General features: G+C 40.4%; 1 protein-coding gene across 2 annotated transcripts; it reads left to right on the top strand.

Moving 5' to 3' along the window:
* The first annotated feature begins 678 nt into the window (after window positions 1–678).
* Window positions 679–22,224, top strand: TTC14 (tetratricopeptide repeat domain 14). 2 transcript variants are annotated; one of them, XM_089508776.1, is made up of 12 exons: window positions 679–885; window positions 5,152–5,276; window positions 9,893–10,092; window positions 10,482–10,566; window positions 10,688–10,817; window positions 11,950–12,102; window positions 13,332–13,403; window positions 14,072–14,191; window positions 14,286–14,408; window positions 15,680–15,797; window positions 17,340–17,449; window positions 20,894–22,224. In XM_089508776.1, the coding sequence occupies exons 1-12, from the start codon at window positions 737–739 to the stop codon at window positions 21,810–21,812; spliced, it is 2,304 nt and encodes a 767-aa protein (XP_089364902.1). In that variant the 5' UTR covers window positions 679–736; the 3' UTR covers window positions 21,813–22,224. The 2 variants fall into 2 exon arrangements, with proteins under 2 accessions (XP_089364902.1, XP_089364903.1); XM_089508777.1 differs by lacking the exon at window positions 17,340–17,449 and having other exon boundaries at window positions 20,904–22,224.
* The last annotated feature ends 353 nt before the right edge of the window (window positions 22,225–22,577 follow it).

Raw genomic sequence — 22,577 nt, 5'->3', positions numbered from 1 at the left:
GGGAGTCCTGGGAACTGCAGTTTATTGTGGTATTCTGAGAGAAGGGTAAATGTCTCACAAAACTACATTTCCCAGAATTCCCTAGCACTGAGGCAGGGCAGTTAAAGCAGACTCAAACTGGATTATATAAATAAATAAAATTATAATTTATTATGTATATAAGAAATACTACTACTAATAATAATATCCATAATAAATTATAATAATAATAAATTATTTAAATCAATTATATCCATAATAAATGATTATAATTTATTATGTATATAAAATTATTATTATTACTATTATTATGCATAATAAATTATAATTATATTTATTTATTTATATAACCCAGTTTGAGACCGTTTTAACTGCCCTGCCTCAGTGCTAGGGAATTCTGGGAAGTGTGGTTTTGTGAGAGACATATTATTGCTATCATTATCATTTCTGCATCCTCTTTTGGACAGGGATAGAGCTCGTTTCCTAAAAGCCCTTCTCTGGCGCCTAACTCTGACAGACTACCTTTCCCTCAGAATTCCAGGCCTACTCCCCGCCCATCCCTAACAAGCCCCGCCCCTTTCCCCACAGAAGCGCCGCCTAACAGACACTCCCTCTTCTGCGCCTGCGCGGAAGAGGAGCGCCTCCGTGAAGGGAGGGGGGACGAGGAAAGAGGCTAGAGGCTACTGCTTCCGGGTCACATCGTGAGGGGAGGGGTTGTCGCCGCCTCGCAGGCGGCCGAGCGAGGGCAGAGAAGGGAATGGAGCGGGACCTCCTCAGGCAGGCGCTCGGCTTCCACGGCCCGACGCTGCTGCCTGCGCTCCGAGTCGAGCAGCACGACAACCCGGACTTCCGGGGCCTCCTGCCTCCAGGAGGAGCGGCTGCTTTGGAAACGCTGCCGACAGCCAGGTGAGCGGGAGAGGGACTAAATACCCTCATACCTAGGAGGAGGCGTGGCCTTTCACACGATGGGCGTGGCTATGGGATATGGGCGTGGCTGGGGGGCGTGGTTTAAGTCTTGTGGGCCTGGCTTTGCAGACAGAGGGTCCCCGACTCCCCTCAACATTTTTGCTGCTTGAGGTTTGGCTGCTGGAAAGAGGAGGAGGAGGAGGAGGGTGGGCTTTGGGGGGGTTGTGCCTCCCAGTCATCCCCCCCCCCAGGGAATGTTTATATTTATATGAATGCCTGCCTTTTAAAAAATTTCACACTGCTTATTTTAATTATTATTTATTTATTTTAATGCTTTACTTGATTTTAAGTGATCACCTGATGACTGTATTTCTTTAAGGGATAAGGGAAGGGATTTTAGCTTGTATGCGTTATTATGTGCTTTTGTGCAATTTCGTAAACCGCCTTGATCTTTTGGGAAGGCAGGATGTAAATAAAAAATTACTGTTGTTGTTGTTGTTATTAATAGTAATATTAGCAGAAGGCATTTGGGAATCAGAAGAGTTAACAAGGAAGGTCAAAGGTGAAAGTGCAAAGGCAGGTCCTGATGCTGAACAAAAAGAAAACAAAAACAGCGGCTGCAGAAGAAATGCGCAAATTCAGCCTAGACAACGAGGAAAATGGAAATAGCTAAAGAATTCCCATATCTAGGATGGAGCCTTGACCAGAATGGAGACTGCAGTCAAGATATAAGAGGAAACTAGGGATGGGAAGGGCAGCTGTGAAAGAACTGGAAAAGATACTGAAGAGCAAAGACATACAACTGAGTCCTAAAGTCAGAATCATCCAGGACATTGTGTTCCCAATTGCAATGTATGGATATGAGAGCTGGACAGTGATGGAAGCAGCCAGGAAGAAAATCAGTGCATCTGAGAAGTGGTGCTGGGGGAGAGTGCTGAGGATCCCGTGGACAGCCAAAAAGACAAGCCAGTGGGTCCTTGAGCAGAGCAAGCCTGAGCTATGCCTGGAAGCCTAGATGACCAAATTGAGGCTGTCATACTTTGGCCACATCATGAGAAGGCATGGATCATGGGAAAGTTAATAATGCCAGGGAAGTAGAAAGAGAGGAAGACCAAAGGCTGGGTGGATACACTCAGTCAGGGATGCCATGGGTCTGAATTTGCAAGACCTAAGCAGAGCAGTGGAGGATGGAGTCTTGGAGAAGTCCCATCTGCTGGGTTGCCATGAATCATCATCGACTCAGGGGCAGTTAACAACAAACAACAAATGTATATGGAATAAAAACAACAAGAATCCTTGCAGAAAAGACAAACCAGATGCAGTGGCGATAGTAGGGAAGGGTGCTTCTGAGCATGTGTGGAGTGCACAGTGAGCCTGCAGCCAAGCCACTCTGTATCTTTGGGTGTAACTACACTAGAAATAATGCATATTGACATCACTTTAACTGTCTTCATTTTACAGATTCCCTTTGACATAGAAACTAAAGACCCTCATAAAACCTCAAATCCCAGGATTTCATAGGATGAAGCTGCCATACTTAAAGGGTGTCAAACTGCATTATTTCTCCAGCGTAGATTCACCCTCCCAGGACAAGAGTTACTTAGGCAGCTTCCAGAAGACTTTAGTCCTTTCTTTTACCAGATCAGGTCATGGTTCAGTCTAACTTAGAACTGGTAGGATCTTTTGGGAACTTTGAGACAGAGGGACTGTCTAGATCCAGTTGGAGATGACAGGATTGAACCTGGGATCTTTTGCTTGAAAAACATCTTCAACTGACTAACACACCTTTCCCATTCCATTTCTTTGTAGATATTCAACACTGTGTAAAAAGCATAGTGACACTTTCTTTCTCCCTCAGAGTGTGGTGGAGTCTCCCTCTTTGGAGGTCTTTAAACAGAGGCTGGATGGACATCTGTTGGGGGTGCTTTGATTGTTCCCACATGTCAGGGGGTTGGAAATGAAGGCTGTTGAGGTCTCTTCCATTCCTATGAGTCTATGATTCTCTAGTCAGTGTAAACACACATAGGCCTGTTACAGACGGGCCTTAAAGTACTCGACGAGCGCGTACTAGGGTTAGGAAGGGGCAGTGCTTCTGCACCCCCCTAACCCTAGTGCGCGCTCGTTGCGCACAAAATGGCGGCGGCCGTTCCTGTTAGGAAAAAAAATCTTTGGGATGGTTGATGTCTCTTGTTACCGGTGGTTCTGGACTGGTACCAACTGGAACAGATGCAGTCTTCTCAGCTACTCAGGATCAAAGTAACTTCCACACAGATTTTCACTCAAATGAGGGTTTATTAACTTTGTTGCTATTTACATCTATACTCTTTCAGAGTCCAAGCTAGAAACTCGAATGTGACATCAGTCTTTGTTCTCTCACAAGATCAACTTACCCACCAAGTGGACACACCTCTTTCCCATGAAGTCACCATACTACACAAGACCATAACAATAATACATTTGTTTATATTATGTCTCAACACATGTCCTTGAAGACTTGCTCTTCCAGGCCTAGACTTTCTGGCCTTCAACAGGAACCATTTTAAACCTTAGTTAACCATTGACACATCTGAACATTTTCAATACAATTTAGAAATATATTTTAACAGTTCCGCACGGCCGCTGCCATCGATACGTCATGAGCGCACCGCCTCTATACAGGGCGGCACGGACATGATGTCCTCGCTCCGCGCCAGGGCGCTTAGTGTGCCCTTAGTGTGGAGCAGGAAGGAGCTCCATTTCGGAGCTCCTTCCTTGTTTGGTCCGCTGGGCGCAGCCTTCACACGGCTGCACCCAGTGGACCAAAGGAGAAAGGGGTCAAATGGCCCCTTTCTCCTCCTCCCCGCCGCCGCGGGGTGTCCTTGGGGCTTGAAGCCCCAAGGACACCCCTTTCCAGGCTGAGGGGAAGCCCCAAGGACACCCCTTTCCCCGCAGCCTGGAAAGCGGCGGGTCAGGCCTCAGCGGCTGCCGGTCTAACAACTGAGGCCCCGATACACTGGGGAAAGGGGCGGGTGCAGCCTGCCCCAAACGGGCGGTCTGTAACCCGCCATAGTTTCAGCAGGGTGTACTTTTTCATGTAGGGCCAACCCCAGCGCAGCAGTTGAGGTACTGGGGCTTGTATGTACATTGGGATGTCTTCAGATACTGGTGTTTATCACACTATACTCTTATAGTGCTACTATTCCACTTTGACTGCTCTAGCTGCCTCCTGTTGCATTCTGGTATTGGCAGTTTTAAGGAGGGGTATTTAGAATTCTCAGGCAGAGACGTTCTCTGCCTGAGAATTCTAAATACCCCTCCTTAAAACTGCAAATCCCACAATGCAACAGGAGGCAGCTAGAGCAGTCAAAGTGGAATAGTAGCACTATAAGATATAGTGTGATAAACATCACTGAGTAGCTGTATCCAATAGGCCCTTGTCAGAATCCTATACATTTTAAACTTCAGTGGATTCAATGGGTACTGTAAAGGTTTCAGCTGTATGGGATATATCCACACTGCAGAAATAATGCAGTTTGACACCATTTTAACTACTACTACTACTAGTAGCAATAATCTGCTTTTCCCCAAAGTTGGGACTCAGAGCGGCTTGCACTTTAAAAGAACAGTGCAATGACTCAGTCCTTTATAGTTGTAGAGGTATTCAGCCTGGTCTGTCAAAGAGCTCTGGTGCATCGCTAAACTACAAATCTTAGGATTTTATAGGATAGAGTCATGGTAGTTAAAATATGGCCAGACTGCTTTATTTCTGCAGTGTGGATACGCCTATGGTGTCTAGCAGTGTATATGCGGTCAGAGACATGCTGAAGGCTGAACAGAAAGCTGCATAAGAGCTTATATGTTTTGAAGACCAAAATGTATTGGTCAATCAAGGTATTATTATTTAAATCAACTTGTCACTGCATTATTACAAAGCACCAGCTGCTTTATATAAGCAAAGAGGAGTTAAGTGTAACTGAGAGCCCATACAGACAGGCCAAAATGAAGCTGCTTTGGGTCACTTTGGAGGTATGCTGTTTAAATGATGCATGCATCCTAAGAGGCCAGAAGCCACTCCAAAGCCACACTCCAGTCCTAATTTCAACAGCATACCTCCAAAGTGACCCAAAGCAGCTTTATTTTGGTCTGTCTGTCTGGGCTCTGAGTTAGCATTTAATGAAATAATACGTTGTCCATCAGTCATATTGCTATATTCATTAAATAAATTGTTGAGTTATTCAGAAAAGTGTCTCTGTAGGAGATCCTAGCTGCTTTTCTTTTCTGTTTCAGGAAGGAGAGAGGATTTGATAATATTGAGATACAACACTTCATTGCAAAAAAAGCTGATCTCCTTTTTTCTCATTCTTGGAAAACAAGTGTGCCTACAACTGCAGAAGCAAATGAAGAAAATGAAGGTATGTCTACAACGAAGACTATACAGTTATAACACTTATCAAGATTAATGAGATATCTTTTATTTGTGTGCATGTCTGTGTGTGTGTGTGTGTGTGTGTTTATTTATAACCAAGACTTGAGATAAGAGATATGAATGCAGTGGGGATGAATTGAAAAACTGAGATGGAAATCCGATTTTGTTTGGTTTGAGTTTTTTGCTCCATTCCCCTATCCCTCCAGTCATGGTCTAGTCAGATATGATAAATAAGTAATGTTTTTCAGATCTATCTGGAATAGTTTTTTCAAATGTTGAAAGAGAATACAGCAGACTAGATGCTGTGCACAGAGATGCAGATGTATCACCCAGTTCCATAATATCTACATCTCCCAATGCTACTCTCACCCACCCACTTTGTAAGCAACACATCCCACGAAACACAGCCATTTCCTTGTTGTCACAGAGCAGGGGATCAACAGAGACACACCCAGCTGTTTCCTGTACCTGGATGTGCTGCAGATATGTCCAGCGTGGTAGAGTGGTTGGAGCACTGGTCTATGATTCTGGAAATCAGGGTTCATATTCCAGCTCAGCCATGTTAACCCACTGGTTAACCTTGGGGAAATCACAGTGTCTCAGCCTCAGAGGATGGCAGTGGTAACCCCACTCTGAAGATACTTGCCAGGAAAACCCTATGATAGATAAGTTGGAAACAGCTTGAAGGTGCACAACAACAACATCATTAGCACAGGCATTCTGAGGAATCCCAGAGGTCTCTGTGCATGCCTGTCGCAGCACATCCAACTACGACAAAATAGCAGATGCGTCTTGCTGCTTATCTCTCCATTCTCCAACAACATGAAAATGGTCATGTTTGGAGGGCCGCGCTCCTTACAGGGTGGGTTTAGAAAGGTGATTTTGGTGCAGGACCAAATCTGGATATCATCCATACCACAGTGGTGGGGCTTTTATTCAGCACACCAGTTTCTTTGTCCTTACTTGCCTCAGGTGTCATAAATGTTTCAGTGTACACATGGTTAACACATTAACATATATGTGTGTATTATGTTTGCAGTACTTCCATATGAGAAGCCCACAAAGCTTAAAAGTAGAAGTTCAAACTCAGAAGTTGCTATGGAATTTTCAGATCCGAATATATATATATATAAATTCATTTATTTAATTGATTTTACTAATTATAAGGGAAGAGTGAACTTGAGAGGTATTGGTATTTTAAGTTAGGTTTATTGAGATGTTGCACAGTTTTCATTTTTTAAAAAACAACCAAATGTAAGACTTGTGTTGGATCAGACGAAAGATATTCCAGGTCTGTTATCGACTCAGGCTTACATCCTTCCAAGGTCGCTAAAACGAGTCCCCAGCTTGTTGGAGGCAGTTAGCTTACACTTTGTAAACTGTTTAGGGAGTGCTGAAGTGCACTGATAAGTGTTATGGAAATGTACTTGCCATTGCTATTGCTATTATTCTGCTCCCATGATAGCCAACCAGATCCTACAGGAAACCTACAAACAAGACAGGGACATGATTGTAACTTCCTGCTTACACTCCTCGGTGGCTGGTACTGAGTGACATAATAGCTCTCATACTAGAAACCATGCCATTTTTCTGTTTAGATTATGGTACTGTGTTATATGTGGGGCTGGCTTTAAAGACTAGCTTTAGCTAGTGAAAATGGGATTGCTAGTACAGAGCCTAGTATAGCCAGGCAGATATTAATAATATAATAATACTGTTTATTTATAGCCCGCTTTTCCAAGGGAGATCAAAGAGGGTTACAACAAGGATATAAAACATTATACAATTTGAACAACAATATATAAACATCATAAAAACATTCCAGAATAAAAACACAATAAAATCACAGAAAATAAAAACCATAGCCAAAAAAAACAGAACTAGCTGGAAAGCAGCATATATGATGGGGAACAGATGTCAAAACACATGGGGGAAAGCCTGTTGGAAGAGACAGGTCTTAAGTTTCTTCCTAAACAGGTCAAGGGAGGTAACAGAGCGGAGCTCGTCGGGAAGAGAGTTCCAAATCTGCGGGGCCGAGACAGAAAATGCCCTTCGCGAGGACGAGATATATCTTGTTTTAGGAACCCTTAATAATTGCTTTCCGACTGTCCTGAAAGTGCGGGGCGGATTATATGGAGAGATGCGGTCCTCCAAGTACCCTGGGCCCAAGCCATTTAGGGCTTTATAGGTAATAACCAACACCTTGTATTGCGCCTGGAAGCGAATGGGCAGCCAGTGAAGATCTTGCAAAATAGGTGTTATATGGCTAGTCCTGGAGCATCCAGTGACTAGCCTTGCTGCCATGTTCTGAACTAGTTGAAGCTTCCGGATTTGGTACAAGGGTTGCCCCATGTAGAGCGCATTACAGAAATCCAACCGAGAGGTCACCAGAGCGTGCACCACTGTTTCAAGGTCCTCCCGGCCCAGGAAGGGTCACAGCTGGCGTATCAGGCGAAGCTGGTAGCAGGTGCTCCTGACTGTCGCATCCACCTGAGATGTAAGGTGGAGCGATGAATCCAGAAGCACCCCCAGACTGCGAACTGAGTCCTTCAGGGGGAGCGTGACCCCATTCTGGACAGGTGGACAAATCTCCTTTCCCGGGCCTGGAGAACCTATCACGAGTACTTCCGTTTTCTCTGGATTTAGACTGAGTCTGTTTTCCCTCATCCAGCCCATTACCGACTCTAGACAGGCATTTAGAGGAGAGTTGCCATCCCTAGTCACTGCATCAGTCGGAGACACAGAGAAACATATTTGGGTGTCATCAGCGTACTGATAACACCGTGCTCCGTGATTCCGGATGATCTCTCCCAGCAGTTTCATGTAAATGTTAAATAGCATGGGGGACAAAATTGCTCCTTGAGGGACGCCAGATGTAAGCGCCCTCCTATCGGAACAACAGTCCCCCAGCTGCACCATCTGGAATCTACCCGAGAGGTAGGAACGGAACCATTGGAGCGCAGTGCCCCCGATACCTAACTCCCTCAGGCGTTCCAGAAGGATACTATGGTCAATGGTATCGAAGGCTGCTGAGATGTCCAAAAGCACTAACAGGGACACACTACCCCTGTCCATGCCCAGACGGAGATCATCGACTAGGGCGACCATTAGATCAATTCTGAAGGAGATATAGCAGCTACCTATTCATTTCTAAGCCCAGGTTTGGAGCCCAGGTGTCTTCAGGAACATTTTTCTTTGTGTTAGCTTGTCCATATTTAAGTCCATGCACGAAGGCTTTTCTTCAAGTGCCTCAGGTATATTATGTATCAAAAGGGACAGTGCCTTCTCAGTTTTGATGCATCAGCTCGAATACCTTCTTGATCCTGGTATAATTAGTGGTAATGCTGTGATTGTTTTCTGTACTACTTGAGAAGCATTTTTGTTTACCCAAATAAAACGGTCTATTTTAAAAAAAATTTGCATTATAAAAAAGAGGAAGGGAAGGGGAGAAAAAAGAAATGTGTCATCTTTAACTGGTTTTTCTTTTAGCATGAGCTTTTTTTCATTTTCTGCTTTGGTTCCTTGACATGTTTTCAAAGTTTTAATTATGTTTTTGTATGTTATATTGTTACTTATAAACATGAAAGCCATTTTTAAAAACATAATAATCAGAACCATCATAACTAGTAGTCATGGATAGCGTATCATCCCTCAGTTCGTCTAATCTCTCTTTAAAGTGATCCAACAATCAGTAAATCTTATAGTCTGCTCAGATGTTAGCTCTGTTAAGTTCAGTGGGGTTTCCAGCCAGAAAAGTCGATATAGAATTTAAACCTTGGGTACTTTTTGAGGCGCAGTACTGTTTATACCCTGGGATGGGGTAGATACTTAGAATCATTGTCTTGATACAGGAAAACTTTTAAATATTGTGAGTGTACAGTAAAGAGCCATTTTTTGCCCTAGATTATTCATGTTTTTGAGGTATGTTTTTGAATACTAATGCTTTTGAATATTAATGGTTATATACTTGGCTGCTGTGTACATAGGATTGAGGAATGTGGATCTAAATTCTAGGATGAAACTGATTTTTGGTTCCCAGTTGTATGTGACACTGCATGCATTTGCACAATAAATAATAGTGCCACTTCCTGACAGTGATCTATGTCTGCTCCAGATGCTTATTTGGGGGGCTTAATCTGGAGAAGCTCTTAACTAAACCTAGAAATCAGTGATGAATGTCAGAGCCTGGGACTGTGCAGGAGTGCCTTTTTCTTCATTAGCAAGTAATTACACAGAATTTCCACACACTGGCAAGTAAAATTGTGGCTTTTAAGTATATTTCATATCCACCCCAGTTGCTGAAACATTAGGCATTGAAACACTTCCTGCCTTGATGATAAAATCTGATTTAGAACTATTTTGAGTACCATACCAAAAAGAAATCATGAAGCGGAGTTGCCTAAATTGGGTTACCAAATAACAGAATTTTTATGCCTCTTCCTGAGTGGGACAGGTCTAAAGTAAACTGAAAGATTTTCCTAATTAGATAGATTGATAACTTGTAGCTGAACAGTGTTACTGGATCCAACTGTGACATGTTGTCATGTAACTACTCTTTGAAATATGATATTTAAACATTATTCTTTTTTGATTCTATTGAAGATTTTTATGCCGTTATGCCACCTTTGGAGCAGTTCATGGATGTTCCCAGTACAGAGAGGAGAGAGCTGTTTTTTCGAGATATTGAACGTGGGGACATAGTGATTGGAAGGATTAGTTCAATTCGTGAATTCGGTTTTTTCATGGTGCTCTTCTGCCTGCGGAGTGGTGTTGTTCGAGAGATAGCAGACTTAGAAATCACTGTAAGTCTGATAACAATTAATGTGTCAGTTGCTGAAAAGGAGATATGACTTTTTCTGTTATATAACTTGGTTCTTGATAGCCTCTTGCATGTTAAATGGGGGTGGCTTACTCAGGGAAAGTGAATGGCATCTGTGGGATGGTGAAAAGTTCAAAGCCTTAATATGTTCTGGCCTTGGAACATGGTGAGCTAGAGGATGCTTTGCTGCCTTAGCAAGAAAGGTTGATTTCTTCTGTTTGTTTTGAGGGTGTAAAAACCTTGAACTGAACTCTCCTATAGTTCTTACATTATGTGTGAGATTCTGGCCATGACTTGCTTCTGTTTTATGTAAGCTGTGTTTAAAAGTCTTATGTTACATACTAACACATGGCTGTTTGGTTTCTATTTCAGGCTCTCTGTCCATTGAGAGATGTGCCTTCCCAAAGCAGCCATGGTGATCCTTTATCATACTATCAAACTGGTGACCTTATCCAAGGCAGGTTCATTTAATATAGTCTTTGGCTACCTTGCTAATCAATTTGCCCCTACACTTTTGCATTCAGCACATATGCAGGGATGCTCTGATGCTTAAATCTGGCCTTTTTGTATTTTAATAGCTGCAATCAAGGATATTGATCGCTATCATGAGAAACTCACCGTTTCACTGCACAGTTCTGCTCTTTCTCCAAGCCTAGCAAGTACCAAATTAGGAGTGATCAGCTCAGAAGACTTGCCTCTGCACTATAGGTATGAAACTGAAGTGAGCTGCATCTTTCTTTTGTGGCTCAGTAAAATACTTTCTGTACTTGTGCTGAATGAAAATGCACAGAGTGGCCCCAGCCATTGTATGAGCATTCAGTTAATACCATTGTTGACAGCTCCAAGCCCTTGTCTCAATGGATATGTGGAAATTGGTCAGAGAATGAATAGGGAAGCCCATTCTTTTGGCTGATCTTATATTGTTGATATCTTACACCAAGGCTAACAGTAGTGGTCCTGCATGTGAGTACAATGAAGAGAATCAGACTGGAACAATTTGTCTTTTTGCTTTGCCTTCTCTGTACCTTCCTTAGTTACTCTCATTGTTCGCAGGCTTGTCATCAGAGCCTTTTTGTGGGCAAAGTTTTAATTTCAGTATGACTGATAAATGACACGTGAGTGCAGGAAGCAGAGGAGTACCATTTTCTGTGTACTCTTTTCCTATGTATGGCTTTGCTGTTAGGGAATAATATTGTTTTCTGCTGGAGGCAACAAGATTATGGCTTAAATTTTAATAACAATCCTGAAGTTTTATTGTAAATGCATGTTGTTTTTTTATGCTTAATAAAGGTTGACTGACTGACTGATATTGTTCCACTGAGCCCAAACAACACATCTTTCCTATTAACTTGTCAAGTGTAAGTTGTATCAAGACAGGAAAAGGGGGTTGGAGGAGTCCCGGGAGTGCCAGCCTGAAGTTAAAGGAGTGTTTAGCAGTAAAGATTCCCAACCCAAGCCAAAAGAAAAAAAGAAAAAAGAAAAAAAAAAAGAAAGAGGAGCAGCATGAAGGGGCTTTGAAGTCAGCAGAGAGGCAAATCATCAGAATTATGATTAAGTAAATAAACATTTAAATTGGCCATTTCATTTTGAGGTATTGCTGTCTTCAGAGGCAAAGAGTTTTCTTTCCCAGTTATTGTGGTGCTTCATTTTAAACATGTTGTCAGTGCTTTCTGCAGTAGCACGTAGAGTTCCTTGATAAAATGTTGGAGATATTAACAACTTTTAAAAGCATCTTTAGCCTAGTATTCTTTGTGTTGTGTATTGAAAGGATGATAGGACAGATGTGTTGCCTCTCAGGGTGGAACTGGGCTCATGATTATATGTCCTCTCTTTTTTTCAGGAGGAGTGTTGAAACAGCAAGTGGCTTGGAAACATATGAAAAAGTTTTGCATCATTCCCTGGGTTTTGCAAATCCTGCAGTAGTTGAGTTTCTGGTAGGCAAACTAGGATTGAATGATTCCAACCCACCATCCTTAATGAGAGGACTACAAAGGTATTTCCCAAGAAAGTTTGGCAATTCTATTCAGTGGGGGTGGTTCCCTGGTTTAAATGCATGATCTTTAAAAAAAAAAGTTAAAAAGTACAGGAAAAGTACTCTGCATGTTGAACTTGATCACTTTTTAAACTGCCTCAGAAACAAAGCAATTTTGTTGCAGCTGTGCAGCCTTCTGGCTTGCAGTGAAAGCACCAGGTTTAAACTGACTTTATGTAAGCTATATGTAGGGAGGTCTTGTAACACCTTTGAGACTAACTGAAATAAAGATGGCAGCATGAGCTTTCGTATATTTCACTGTACTTGCTCAGATGCATATACAGTAGCCCCTTCATTTTTGCAGGGGAATTAGTTTCGGACCCCCCCCCCCGGTGCAAAAACATAAAACCACTTGTATTCAAATCCCATTGTCTTGAATGGCGGTGCACACCCCATTTTGTCCCCCTCCATTTGTTGCATTCAAACGGGCGAGGGACACGGATTCGAAGTCCACAAAAATAGAGGGGTGACTGTAGTGAGGAAGTAGACTGAAGTCTACAAAAGCTCATGCTGTCAGCTTCTTTATTTCAGTTAGTCTCAAGATCTCTCTACATCAGTGGTCTTCAAACTGCCCTTTAAGAGATTTTGGACTCCAAGAAGCCTCAGCCATGTTGGCCAGTAGTCTGGGATTCTGGGAGCTGAAGTCGAAAATTCCTTAAAGAGCAGAGTTTGTAGGCCACTACTCTATATACTGATTCTGCAGACTAACACGGCTATATCTTTGAATTCTATCACTTTGGTGTAATCAAGTCAATGAATTTATACAGTTATTTTCATGTGTGGATGGGTCTATAAATTGGCTAGGTAGTCATATAGAGAAGACTTTGGAGAACCAAGTAACAGATTAAAAATTCTTTAGCATAGCCTGTAATGCTCTCCTTAATCAATGGGAAATACAGTCAGCCCTCCTCATAGGCGGGCTTGCCTTCTGTGGCTTTGAGCTTACATGGAAGGCAAGCCCTGACAGAAGTAATGGGCCGCATACCCACGCTGCCATGAGCGTTTGCCCCATTATTTTCTATGGGACTTGAGTATATGCTCTTTTCCCCATACACGCGGGTGGTGGTGGGGAGACAGACTGTATTACTTCCAGTGTTAGTAATGACCTGAATGTCAAATGTATCTATTTAAGTTGTAAAGATGTACTGTCTCCTTGATTTACATTAAAATATTTGAGTTTTTTCCCAAAGCAAAAATTTCAATGAAGAGGATTTTGCTGTTGCATTGCGGAAGAGACAATCTGCCTCATGGGCCTTAAAATGGTACACAGTATTTCATTTTTATTACCAGCTGTTTTGTTTTATGTAACACTAGGAAGAGCTGCCACTTTGCTTCAAGGCAAATGCATTCTGAATTTATTCAGACTGTTTGAAATAAGGAAGGATGATGTTTGGAATTGACATCACCCACAATTTGCTGAGTCAGTTACTCTTGTGAATTAATCAAGTACAAAGCAAAAATGTTTTTTAATGTGGACAGGCAAATATTCCATAAAGCACCTTGTTTGTGATAAGCTTCAAAATACAGAAGTTTCTCTACTAGTTTTCCCATTTACCTATGTTAAATAGGATGAGCCTTCTAGTAGAACATTAACCATTTGCTTACATTTGCATGAAAGTGTTGAATGTTCCTTTTGTTTGCCAGAAAGAAATGATGAAAAGTATAGTTAAAACCTAAAAGATTAGTTCCTTTGTATCTTGGTGTAACTTGGTGAATTCCTTTATCCCTTTGAATTCTCTGACTTTTAAATCATTCTGGAGAAAATCCATGTATTAATAAATAGGTTAGACATAACTTGTAATGACACTCTATAATGTAATGGTTTTGTGTGTCTGCACCTTTCATGTGGATTTTAAGTGGAAGTACTAAGATGTTATTGAGTGACGTGCAGGGATTTTAATATTCCTTATTGGATTATTTTTCTTTTTAGTGTAAAGATTGGTGTTGATTATTTCAAAGAGGGCCGCCATGTGGATGCCATGAATGAATACAACAAAGCATTGGAAATAGATGCACAGAATGTTGAAGCCTTAGTAGCCCGTGGAGCACTGTAAGTGTCTGCCTCATTTGTAGCTGGAAAACAGCATTTTAAATTTATTTCCTATACAAATGTAAAATATTTGTACTAATATTTTTTCTTCTAGTTATGCAACAAAGGGAAGCTTAAATAAAGCAATTGATGATTTTGAAGTTGCATTAGAAAACTGTCCAACACACAGAAATGCCAGAAAATACCTCTGTCAAACACTTGTTGAACGAGGAGGCCAGTAAGTTATGCCTTGTGTTGCTCATTCTTTCTAGCTATGTTAAATGTCTTGCTAGGACAGCAGCTAGCTTCATGAAAAGAAAGCTTCTGTTGGTAATTTTTTGTCAGATTTGTGTAGGTAATTTTGTTGGGTGCAAGGTTCCAGAGGTAAGGATTAATGCTTCCCTACTTGCTGTCGTCCTGAGTTGGAATTTTCTCCAGTCTGTATTACTAACATAGGGCCAAATCGCAAAAGAAACATAGAGAAAATGATACTTCTCTTGACTAAAACGTTCTGGCTGCCTTCCCAGAATTGGAATTAAAATGTCCCTGCTCTTCCTTTTACTCATGTTGACCTTCCAGGAAAGTGAGTAAATATAATTTCCACACACTCATTGACATCTACTCTTTTTCCTACTATCTTTCATCCTGGCTTGGTTTGTAGGATTCTGTCACATCTTACATTCTAACTTTCATCTTAACACTTATTTTTAAAGCCTTTACAAGATATTGGATGCAGATAGATGTACTGTGGCTTCGTTGTTTAACTGGGAGCACAACTGTATATCTAATCTTGTACCATTTGGCTCTGCATCTTTGTAGCTTTGTAGCTAAATTTGCTATGCTTGAATGTCCTCAGGGTTATGATTGACAGTGTTTATGTGGAAGAAACGTGCATGAGCATATGTATGAACACATGTTGCAATTGTACTCATTCTTGTGATTCTTAAGGACTTCCAAAACTGCTGGTCAGGGGACCTGCCCAAAACAACAATGTATTTCTCATCCAGAACAGGTTCAGTTCAGTCCTGTGGAAATATCCTTGTCCTCTAGTCAGTCTTAGGACTGGTCTTTGGTGTGAAGCACTACATTTTGGGTGAAATAGATGAATTTCAGAGCAAAACGTTTTCTTAAGCATAAACCCTACTTTTTTTTTAGACTGCATCCATACTGCAGAAATAATCTAGTTTATACCACTTTAACTGCCATGATTTATTGCTGTGGAATTCTGGGAATTTTAGTTTGTTGTGGCACCAGAGCTCTCTGATAGGGAATGCTAAATGTCTCACAAAACTACAATTCCCAGAATTCCATAGCATTGAGTCATGGCAGTTAAAGTAGTGCCACTTTATTCCTGCAGTGCAGATGCAGCCATAGTAAAATATACTGTTTGCACTGTTTTATCCATAATGGATTTGAGCAGTTCTTAACCATGGAGTGTCTAACCCTGAACTATGTAAGACTTACTGTGGAAGTTCTAATGTTTATATTTGCTCCAAAATCATTTCCCAGGTTGGAAGAGGAGGAGAAGTTGTTGAATGCAGAGAGTTATTACAAGAAGGCTTTAAACATAGATGAGACATTTCAAGAAGCTGAGGATGCCTTGTTAAAACTTCGTAAGCAGATACAGGTGATTCTTTACTTTCTCTTAGTAGATTGAGGAAAATGATGTTATGGGCAATATTGATGTGCCTGTTAAAACCACATATTGTATGCCTTGTTTTTTGTAATAGCTGCAGGGAATGATCAGGGAATGGTTGAGAAATTTAGCATTCAGGTAGGTTAATTGTAAACATAAAATTCCAAAATGTCCAGATCAGATAAGTTCTAGAGGTCTCTTACAGTTAGCATCTGTTTAGTGGACAGTTACATGAATTTCCAGAATATATTGACTTGAAAATTAGTTGTATTGAAATAAATGAAACTTGCTTCAAAGTGAATGCATCAGAAATTGGAGTGCAACTTGTGACATAGGCAGGCATGTAAAGGTTTTTGTTCCGAAAGAACTGCAGTAAATATTACAGAGAAAAGGCTTGCCTTTTGTTTTGGGACTAGGGCCAATGTGTGGAATACAGACCAGTGAAAATCATGTTTTACTTAGGCCTTAGGGAGCTAGATTCAGTTTACCTCTTCTGCCATACATTTGCTGCTTCCCAGCAAGTAAATATAATTTGAAAAGATTCTTGACCTACAGGCTTAGTTTTCATGCTTATAAGTTTTGGTGACCAAGGTTTTCTACATGACAGGTTTATTTATAGCATGCATGTTTGAAAGACACTGAGGGTCACTTTGTACGTGCTTGTGTTGGGCTTTTTTTCCTCCATGAGACGCCTCTCCATCATGTGGAGAACATATGCAAAAAGAAATATCATGTCTATTTTTATCAGCATTTTATACCAGTCTATAAAAGACACATATTAGTTACAGGGGGCACTGTCTTCCTTTGCATATGCACCTCTCTCCATGATGGTGAGCGACAGAAAGTGAGTGAAAAGGTCTAAACAGGCACATGCCTTCAGTTACAGCTGAAACTAACAGACTGTCCTCCTGTAATACTGATGATATGTTTTTCTCCAATGCATTTTCCTCTGAACTGGAACTGTTGCTGCTGTGTCTGACCTCTGGTGCTGCTTATCACCAACAACCCACTGGAATATGATTACGTGTGTAAACCATGCATCAAACTGGGCTGTGGTACGATTGCCAAATGGTTTGTATATACACGGCCCCTTCCAATTATATTTTAATTTGGATCTTATTTTATGCATAAATTCAAATGGTGCTTTTCTTGATCCTTTTGTATGGTTGATTATTCTGTATGGCCAAAAATTACTTTGTTTTTCCTTTTAATCTTCCATTCCCAACTTCTGTATTGCTAATGTCATTATACTGGGTTATGGCTTTCAATACCCTTCTTGGCTCTTCCTCTTATTTTCTTTTAACATATGCGGTATAAAATGCAATATGATCCTTAATATCTTGCTTACTCACCTTCACACTCTGTTTGTACATTATTATTTCATCTTGAATGTCTCCTGGGATGTGATACCCTTGGGGTTGGCGTAAACTGTGTGCATGTGCATTTTGGGGTGGGGATGGAATTTGGGGGAAATCCTTGGCTTAACACTGTGGCTTGTTAATGCAATATTTTTGATGTTGGGATTCAAAAAAGAAATCTCTGGAAATGAGAGAGAAACAAGCTGCAAAAGAAGAGAGGCAAAAAGAGAAGAAAATAGAAACAAGTGTTGAAAAATTGCGTAAGCTCTTAAAAGAAGAAAAAAGGTAACCGCTGTTACATTCTGTGTTTCTTACTGAACACTCCCATAGAGTATCACTTACATATGTGATAAAGCTAACTGAGTGTAAGTATGGTGGGCATTCACTGTTTTTGTTCTAGGGTGTTGTATTTTTATTGTGATCTGAAATATTTTATTACAGAAATAATGAGGAGTACAGCTTAAAGTCAGTTTGTAATGAGAGGCTAGTTCTGGATCATGGCTTTTAAATGCTTTAAGTCCACTTTGCCACATAGTCAGATGTACTGCAGGGTTGTCAGGGCATTTTTGGTGAGTCAGGTCTAAAACCCACTGCAGAAATAACACAGTTTGAGACTGGATAAAGCAGTCTCAAACTGGATTATTTCTGCAGTATGTTTTCGACCTTAGTCACAAATTTGCCACAAGTAAGTGTTCATGAAAATGCAGCACATGGTCTGATAAGTAACAATTTTTGCAGTAACCTATTCTTAGGTGTCTTCAGTTCTCCTTAAATGAAATGGAAAGTGATGGATACAAATATTAAATAAAAGCACATTGCAGTTTTTCTGTAGAGTGTCTTCCAGGTTATGTTTATGCAAAACATGCTGTAGCCTTTCACTTCAGGTAAACGATTGGGACAGTAAAAAGCAATTTTTTTTACTGAGTCCATGCAAAACCTACCATGTGCAATTCAGTCTTTGTAATCTGGATGCTTTGGAAAACCACCTACAATTTTTTTTAGCTTTTTGACTTTTGAAGTACATGTATTGTCGCAGCTCTTTGCTATTTCAATAGGTATGTTTTCAAAAATGCTCTTTGCAGCCTTCTTTCATACTTAAAACAGAGACATAAATTAGCATATAATTCTACTAGCTTTCAGGTCTATATTTTCACTAACCTCAAACCATGATTATTAAATTTCTAAATGGAGAAATCAACATTTGATGGACCTTTTGCTTCTGAAACATCTTACATCATGCTTCTTGTAAAATCCTGCATGGTTCAGAATATATAAAAGACTTAAAATAGTTTTCTTCAAACACTGGTAAGCCCCATTGACTGACTCTTGTGCCATCCATCAGTAGCTCACTTAAACATCTGTGTCTCTGAAATGTCAGCCCTTGGGAGTGCATAGAAATGGTACTGAAGTGGGCTCTAAAATTACTGTAAACTAGATTAAACTAGGTGGAGGTACTTTAAAACTTTTTCCCCATCATTGTTCTGACCTGAATCCTTCCATGCTTGATTACTTACAATAGGAGGAAAGGTTCTGGTGAGGTTGATTCTCATGAGGAGCTTGGCAAAGGTTGAAAGCCCCTGCCACCAGTACAATCACCATTTCACTCCTTTGCCACTGACTGTTTATAAAAACAACACCACTGTAGATACTGTAGATGACTACATGATGAACATCTTTTGTTTACTCCTAAGGAAGTGAGCATTCATCTCTGGGGGGGGGGGGGGGGGGGGGCTACTCTGTATCATGGTCCTGCATGTTTACCTTATATCACATGAAGGTTCTGTAGTGGGGCAAAGACTATTTTGTTTATCATCTATGATCACTTTAAAGCTTTAAAACGAGCCCAGAATCAAGCTGGTAACAAATGAAGCTAATGTAAAGTTGAGTGTGATAGTATCTGATCTGAACTCTCAGTTCAGAAAGCATCTTATAACAAAGGTGAGGAAAGTACAAACTGTATACAACCCCTAATCCCCATTTTGCAGTCTCCAAGTTTGTTTTTTAAAAATGGTCTGCAAATAGCCTAAACCACTACAAAAAATAATGAAAATGTGTCTCTGTCTCCCAAGTTGCCTCCCCATGAAGAAACATCAGCCAAAAATAAAGATTAAGTAAAAACAAACAATACTTCTAGTTCTTCTTTAGCTTTATTTTAGGTGTTGATGCAGCTAATTGGGGAGGGAGGCATGGGTTGAAAATTTGCCTCTGCTGCACTACAGTTGTTCATCACTGCATAACAGTAATCCTTCCCAAGCTGATAGAAACATGAGTAAAACCTAATCAGGTTTCTATAGTGAAGGGCCAAATTCACATGCAGAACTGGTAGGAAAAGTATGCAAAAGGATCTTGAAGCAACGTTCAGACTAACTGAGCAAAAGAAGTCATAGCATTAGCTTTCCTAGACTTGGTCTATTTCCTCAGATGCATGGAGTGAACCCCATACATCTGAGGATGTAGGCAAAGTCTACCAAAGCTAATGCTGTGACTTCTTTAGCTCAGTCTCAAAATCCCTTTGCATACTGATATTTCAGGCTAACCCGTGTCTCTATGTCTCTGAATTCTACCCTGTTGGAAAAAAGGTACTCCTGGCCACTGCTACCACCTGTGTAAACATTTGTACATGTTTTTGAACCTATTGCTCCAAGAAGGGTGGGTGCAGCCCCACTGAGAATAGGCTGGATGCCTAAATCGAAATCCCCAGCCAACAGTACTTCCATTTTGTATGTTTTAGGTTTCAGTTAGATGAACTGAGAACATTTTTGTTTTATTTTTGGTGATTATAATCTTACAACAACCTTTTAAAAATCTGTTTTCTTACAATTATGCAATATTTTAGGTTTCCACAATATGTTTTATTTGGATAATTTCTTGGTACTAGGATAACCTTTGTTGTGCTTAATCCTGTTTAAGAGATTCCACTGCAATTTTCATCTGTCAATCTAAAGATAGTAAAGTAGGGACTTGCTATTATGTAGGAAATTTAAGTGGATAATGGTAGCATGTCTGGATAGCTGTGATGCTATTAAATCCTAAGAATCTCCATTTTGAGGGTGAATAAGCAAATGATATTTTCCCTCTTTTTAAAGTAAATCTTTAGGCACTATTGTTGAATCTCTAGGCTCTTTTTAGGTAAATATGTAGAAGTTGCTTATTTTGTTTTTTAGTAAGCAGATTTAAAATAAGCCAAGCCATCTCATGAAAATTACCCAAATTATGACACTTTGAAGATTAGCATGAGCTGGCATTTGATACTAATTACTGGTTCCTTTTGAGAAAAAACAAACTGCAAATATAATTTATGCCATTTCATTTGGATCATAGCTAGTTAGAATCTAGATAAATAGTTGTTGAGCAAGATCATGCATTCCTTATGGACTAGACTTACTAGGTTTTGTTATGGATGGGGAAGAAGGTTTGCTTGGACTTTCCTCAAATCTGCCTACTCTGTGGTAATTTAGTATCAGTCCATGATAGGAAACCTAGGTCTGCTGGGGGATACTCTATAGTAGGAATAGGGACCTTTACAGTAAAAGTTTTCCTAACATGCTTATCAGAAAACCTTAAAACCAGCACATATGCTTCTGATAACCTCATTCAAATAATATGCAAGCCCCCTTCCCCATCCATCTTCTCATTTTTAATCTGTTTCTGCCTATGCTTTTGTCAGAACACTGAGCTAGTGAATATAGATGCTACTGGCAATACTTCATGGTTAATTAAAACTTCTAGGTTGAAGAAGAAACGAAAAAGGTCAACTTCCTCTTCTTCCTCCTCTTCTTCCTGTGATTCTTCATCAAATGAATCTGCTTCTTCCTCTTCCTCCGATAAAAAAAAGCGCAAGAAAAGGAATCAGAACCAGTCCGAATCCTCACAGAGCTCTAAAAAGCACACATCTAGGAGTTCATCCCATCCTAGCAAGAAAGATGACTGCTACTCTCCTCCAGCCAATACCTCCGCTTCCTTCCTTAATCAAAAGCACGAAATGGAGAAGCTGCTGGGGAGGCGTGACAGGTTAGCCTATCAAAAGCCTGAGGTAAGGAACAGAGAGAGGGAATACTCTTTGTCAAGGACTTCTGTTGACGATGATCCTTATGGAGGTAGGTCTGAAGACTCAAGAGATTTCTACAGCAGCTCCAAAACTCAGGCAAGTAGTAGCAAACCAGAAAAACAGGGTAAGTCAGACCGAGTTTCTTCTAATAGGAGAGCTAGTACAGGTTCCTATTGTAGAAAGGCTGATGACAAAAACAAGCCAAATGATTTAGGAAAACTAGAAAAAGAACCTGGGAGGAAGGAGCGTTATCGGAAGCACAGTCCAAGTCAAACAAAGTACTCCACCTCTCCCACAGGGTCTGATTACTCAACCAAATCAGCTGAAAACTACAAACAATACACCAGCAAGTGGATAAATGAGCCTAGTAGATACAATGCTGACAACAGGCCCGAGTTGGCCTGGATTAGAAGTGAAAGAGAACATAAGAGCCAGGAAGAAGCCACAAAAACTAAGGAGCTAGATGAGGAAGCTACACTCAATGGTAAAGGACAATCGGGAAGTGGTGACAGGAAAAAGCTGCCCCAGAATTTACTCAACATATTTAATCAGATTGCTGAATTTGAGAGAGAAAAAGGAAACAAACAAAAAAATCAGTGAATTAAAAACCATAATGCATATGTGAGAATAATTCCACTTCTATTCATTTGAGAAGTTTCTGTTCTTGAAAAAAGCTCAAATCTCTCCTGCCCCCCCCCCCCCTTTATTCGTCCCTCTAAGTATGCTTGTTAGGTATTGATTTAGGGAATGATCAGTATGCAAGAGTTACATCATATCTTGCTTTGCAATTGAATTTCTTTTGCTATTTAGGATTTTATGATGTGGGGTGACTGGGTAAAAAAACAACCCTTCTTAGCTACTGTTAAGACTGCCACCTGTGCTAACTGGTATCTAAATTGCACTTTACAAAGAAATGTCTCCACGGCACCAATGACTGTTACTTTGTATTGTTAATATTATCATTCATTGTTAAAATAACCATTAATTCAAATGTTTTAAATGGATGTGCCATCCGTACATATATTATTAAAAAAAAATTTTTTTTTTTTAAAACTTACCTGGTTTTATTTCATGATAAAAGATCGTTTTGTGGCTTTTTGTTTCATTAACTCTGTGGGCATGTTTTCTAAATCGTTCAATCTCACCTATGTACAATTGGATTTTTTTGGGGGGGAGGGGAATAAAATAGAACAGGTTTCCTTTTAAAAATATCTTGATGAAAAAAATCTTGGAAGATTCAGCTGTGAAACATCTCACTAATAGCACAGAAATCAACTTCTACTATTTTGATTTTTTTCTGCTTTAGGGGCAGCAGGCTGGTAATACCTGCATTGAAAGTTTCTAGGGAAAAATAGTTGCCCAAAT

Source organism: Sceloporus occidentalis, unplaced genomic scaffold (genome assembly GCF_023333645.1).
Source record: "Sceloporus occidentalis isolate IW3139 unplaced genomic scaffold, rSceOcc1.0.p SCAF_2, whole genome shotgun sequence".
Taxonomy (NCBI): domain Eukaryota; kingdom Metazoa; phylum Chordata; class Lepidosauria; order Squamata; family Phrynosomatidae; genus Sceloporus; species Sceloporus occidentalis.
This window is presented reverse-complemented; position numbering and strand designations above follow the sequence as displayed.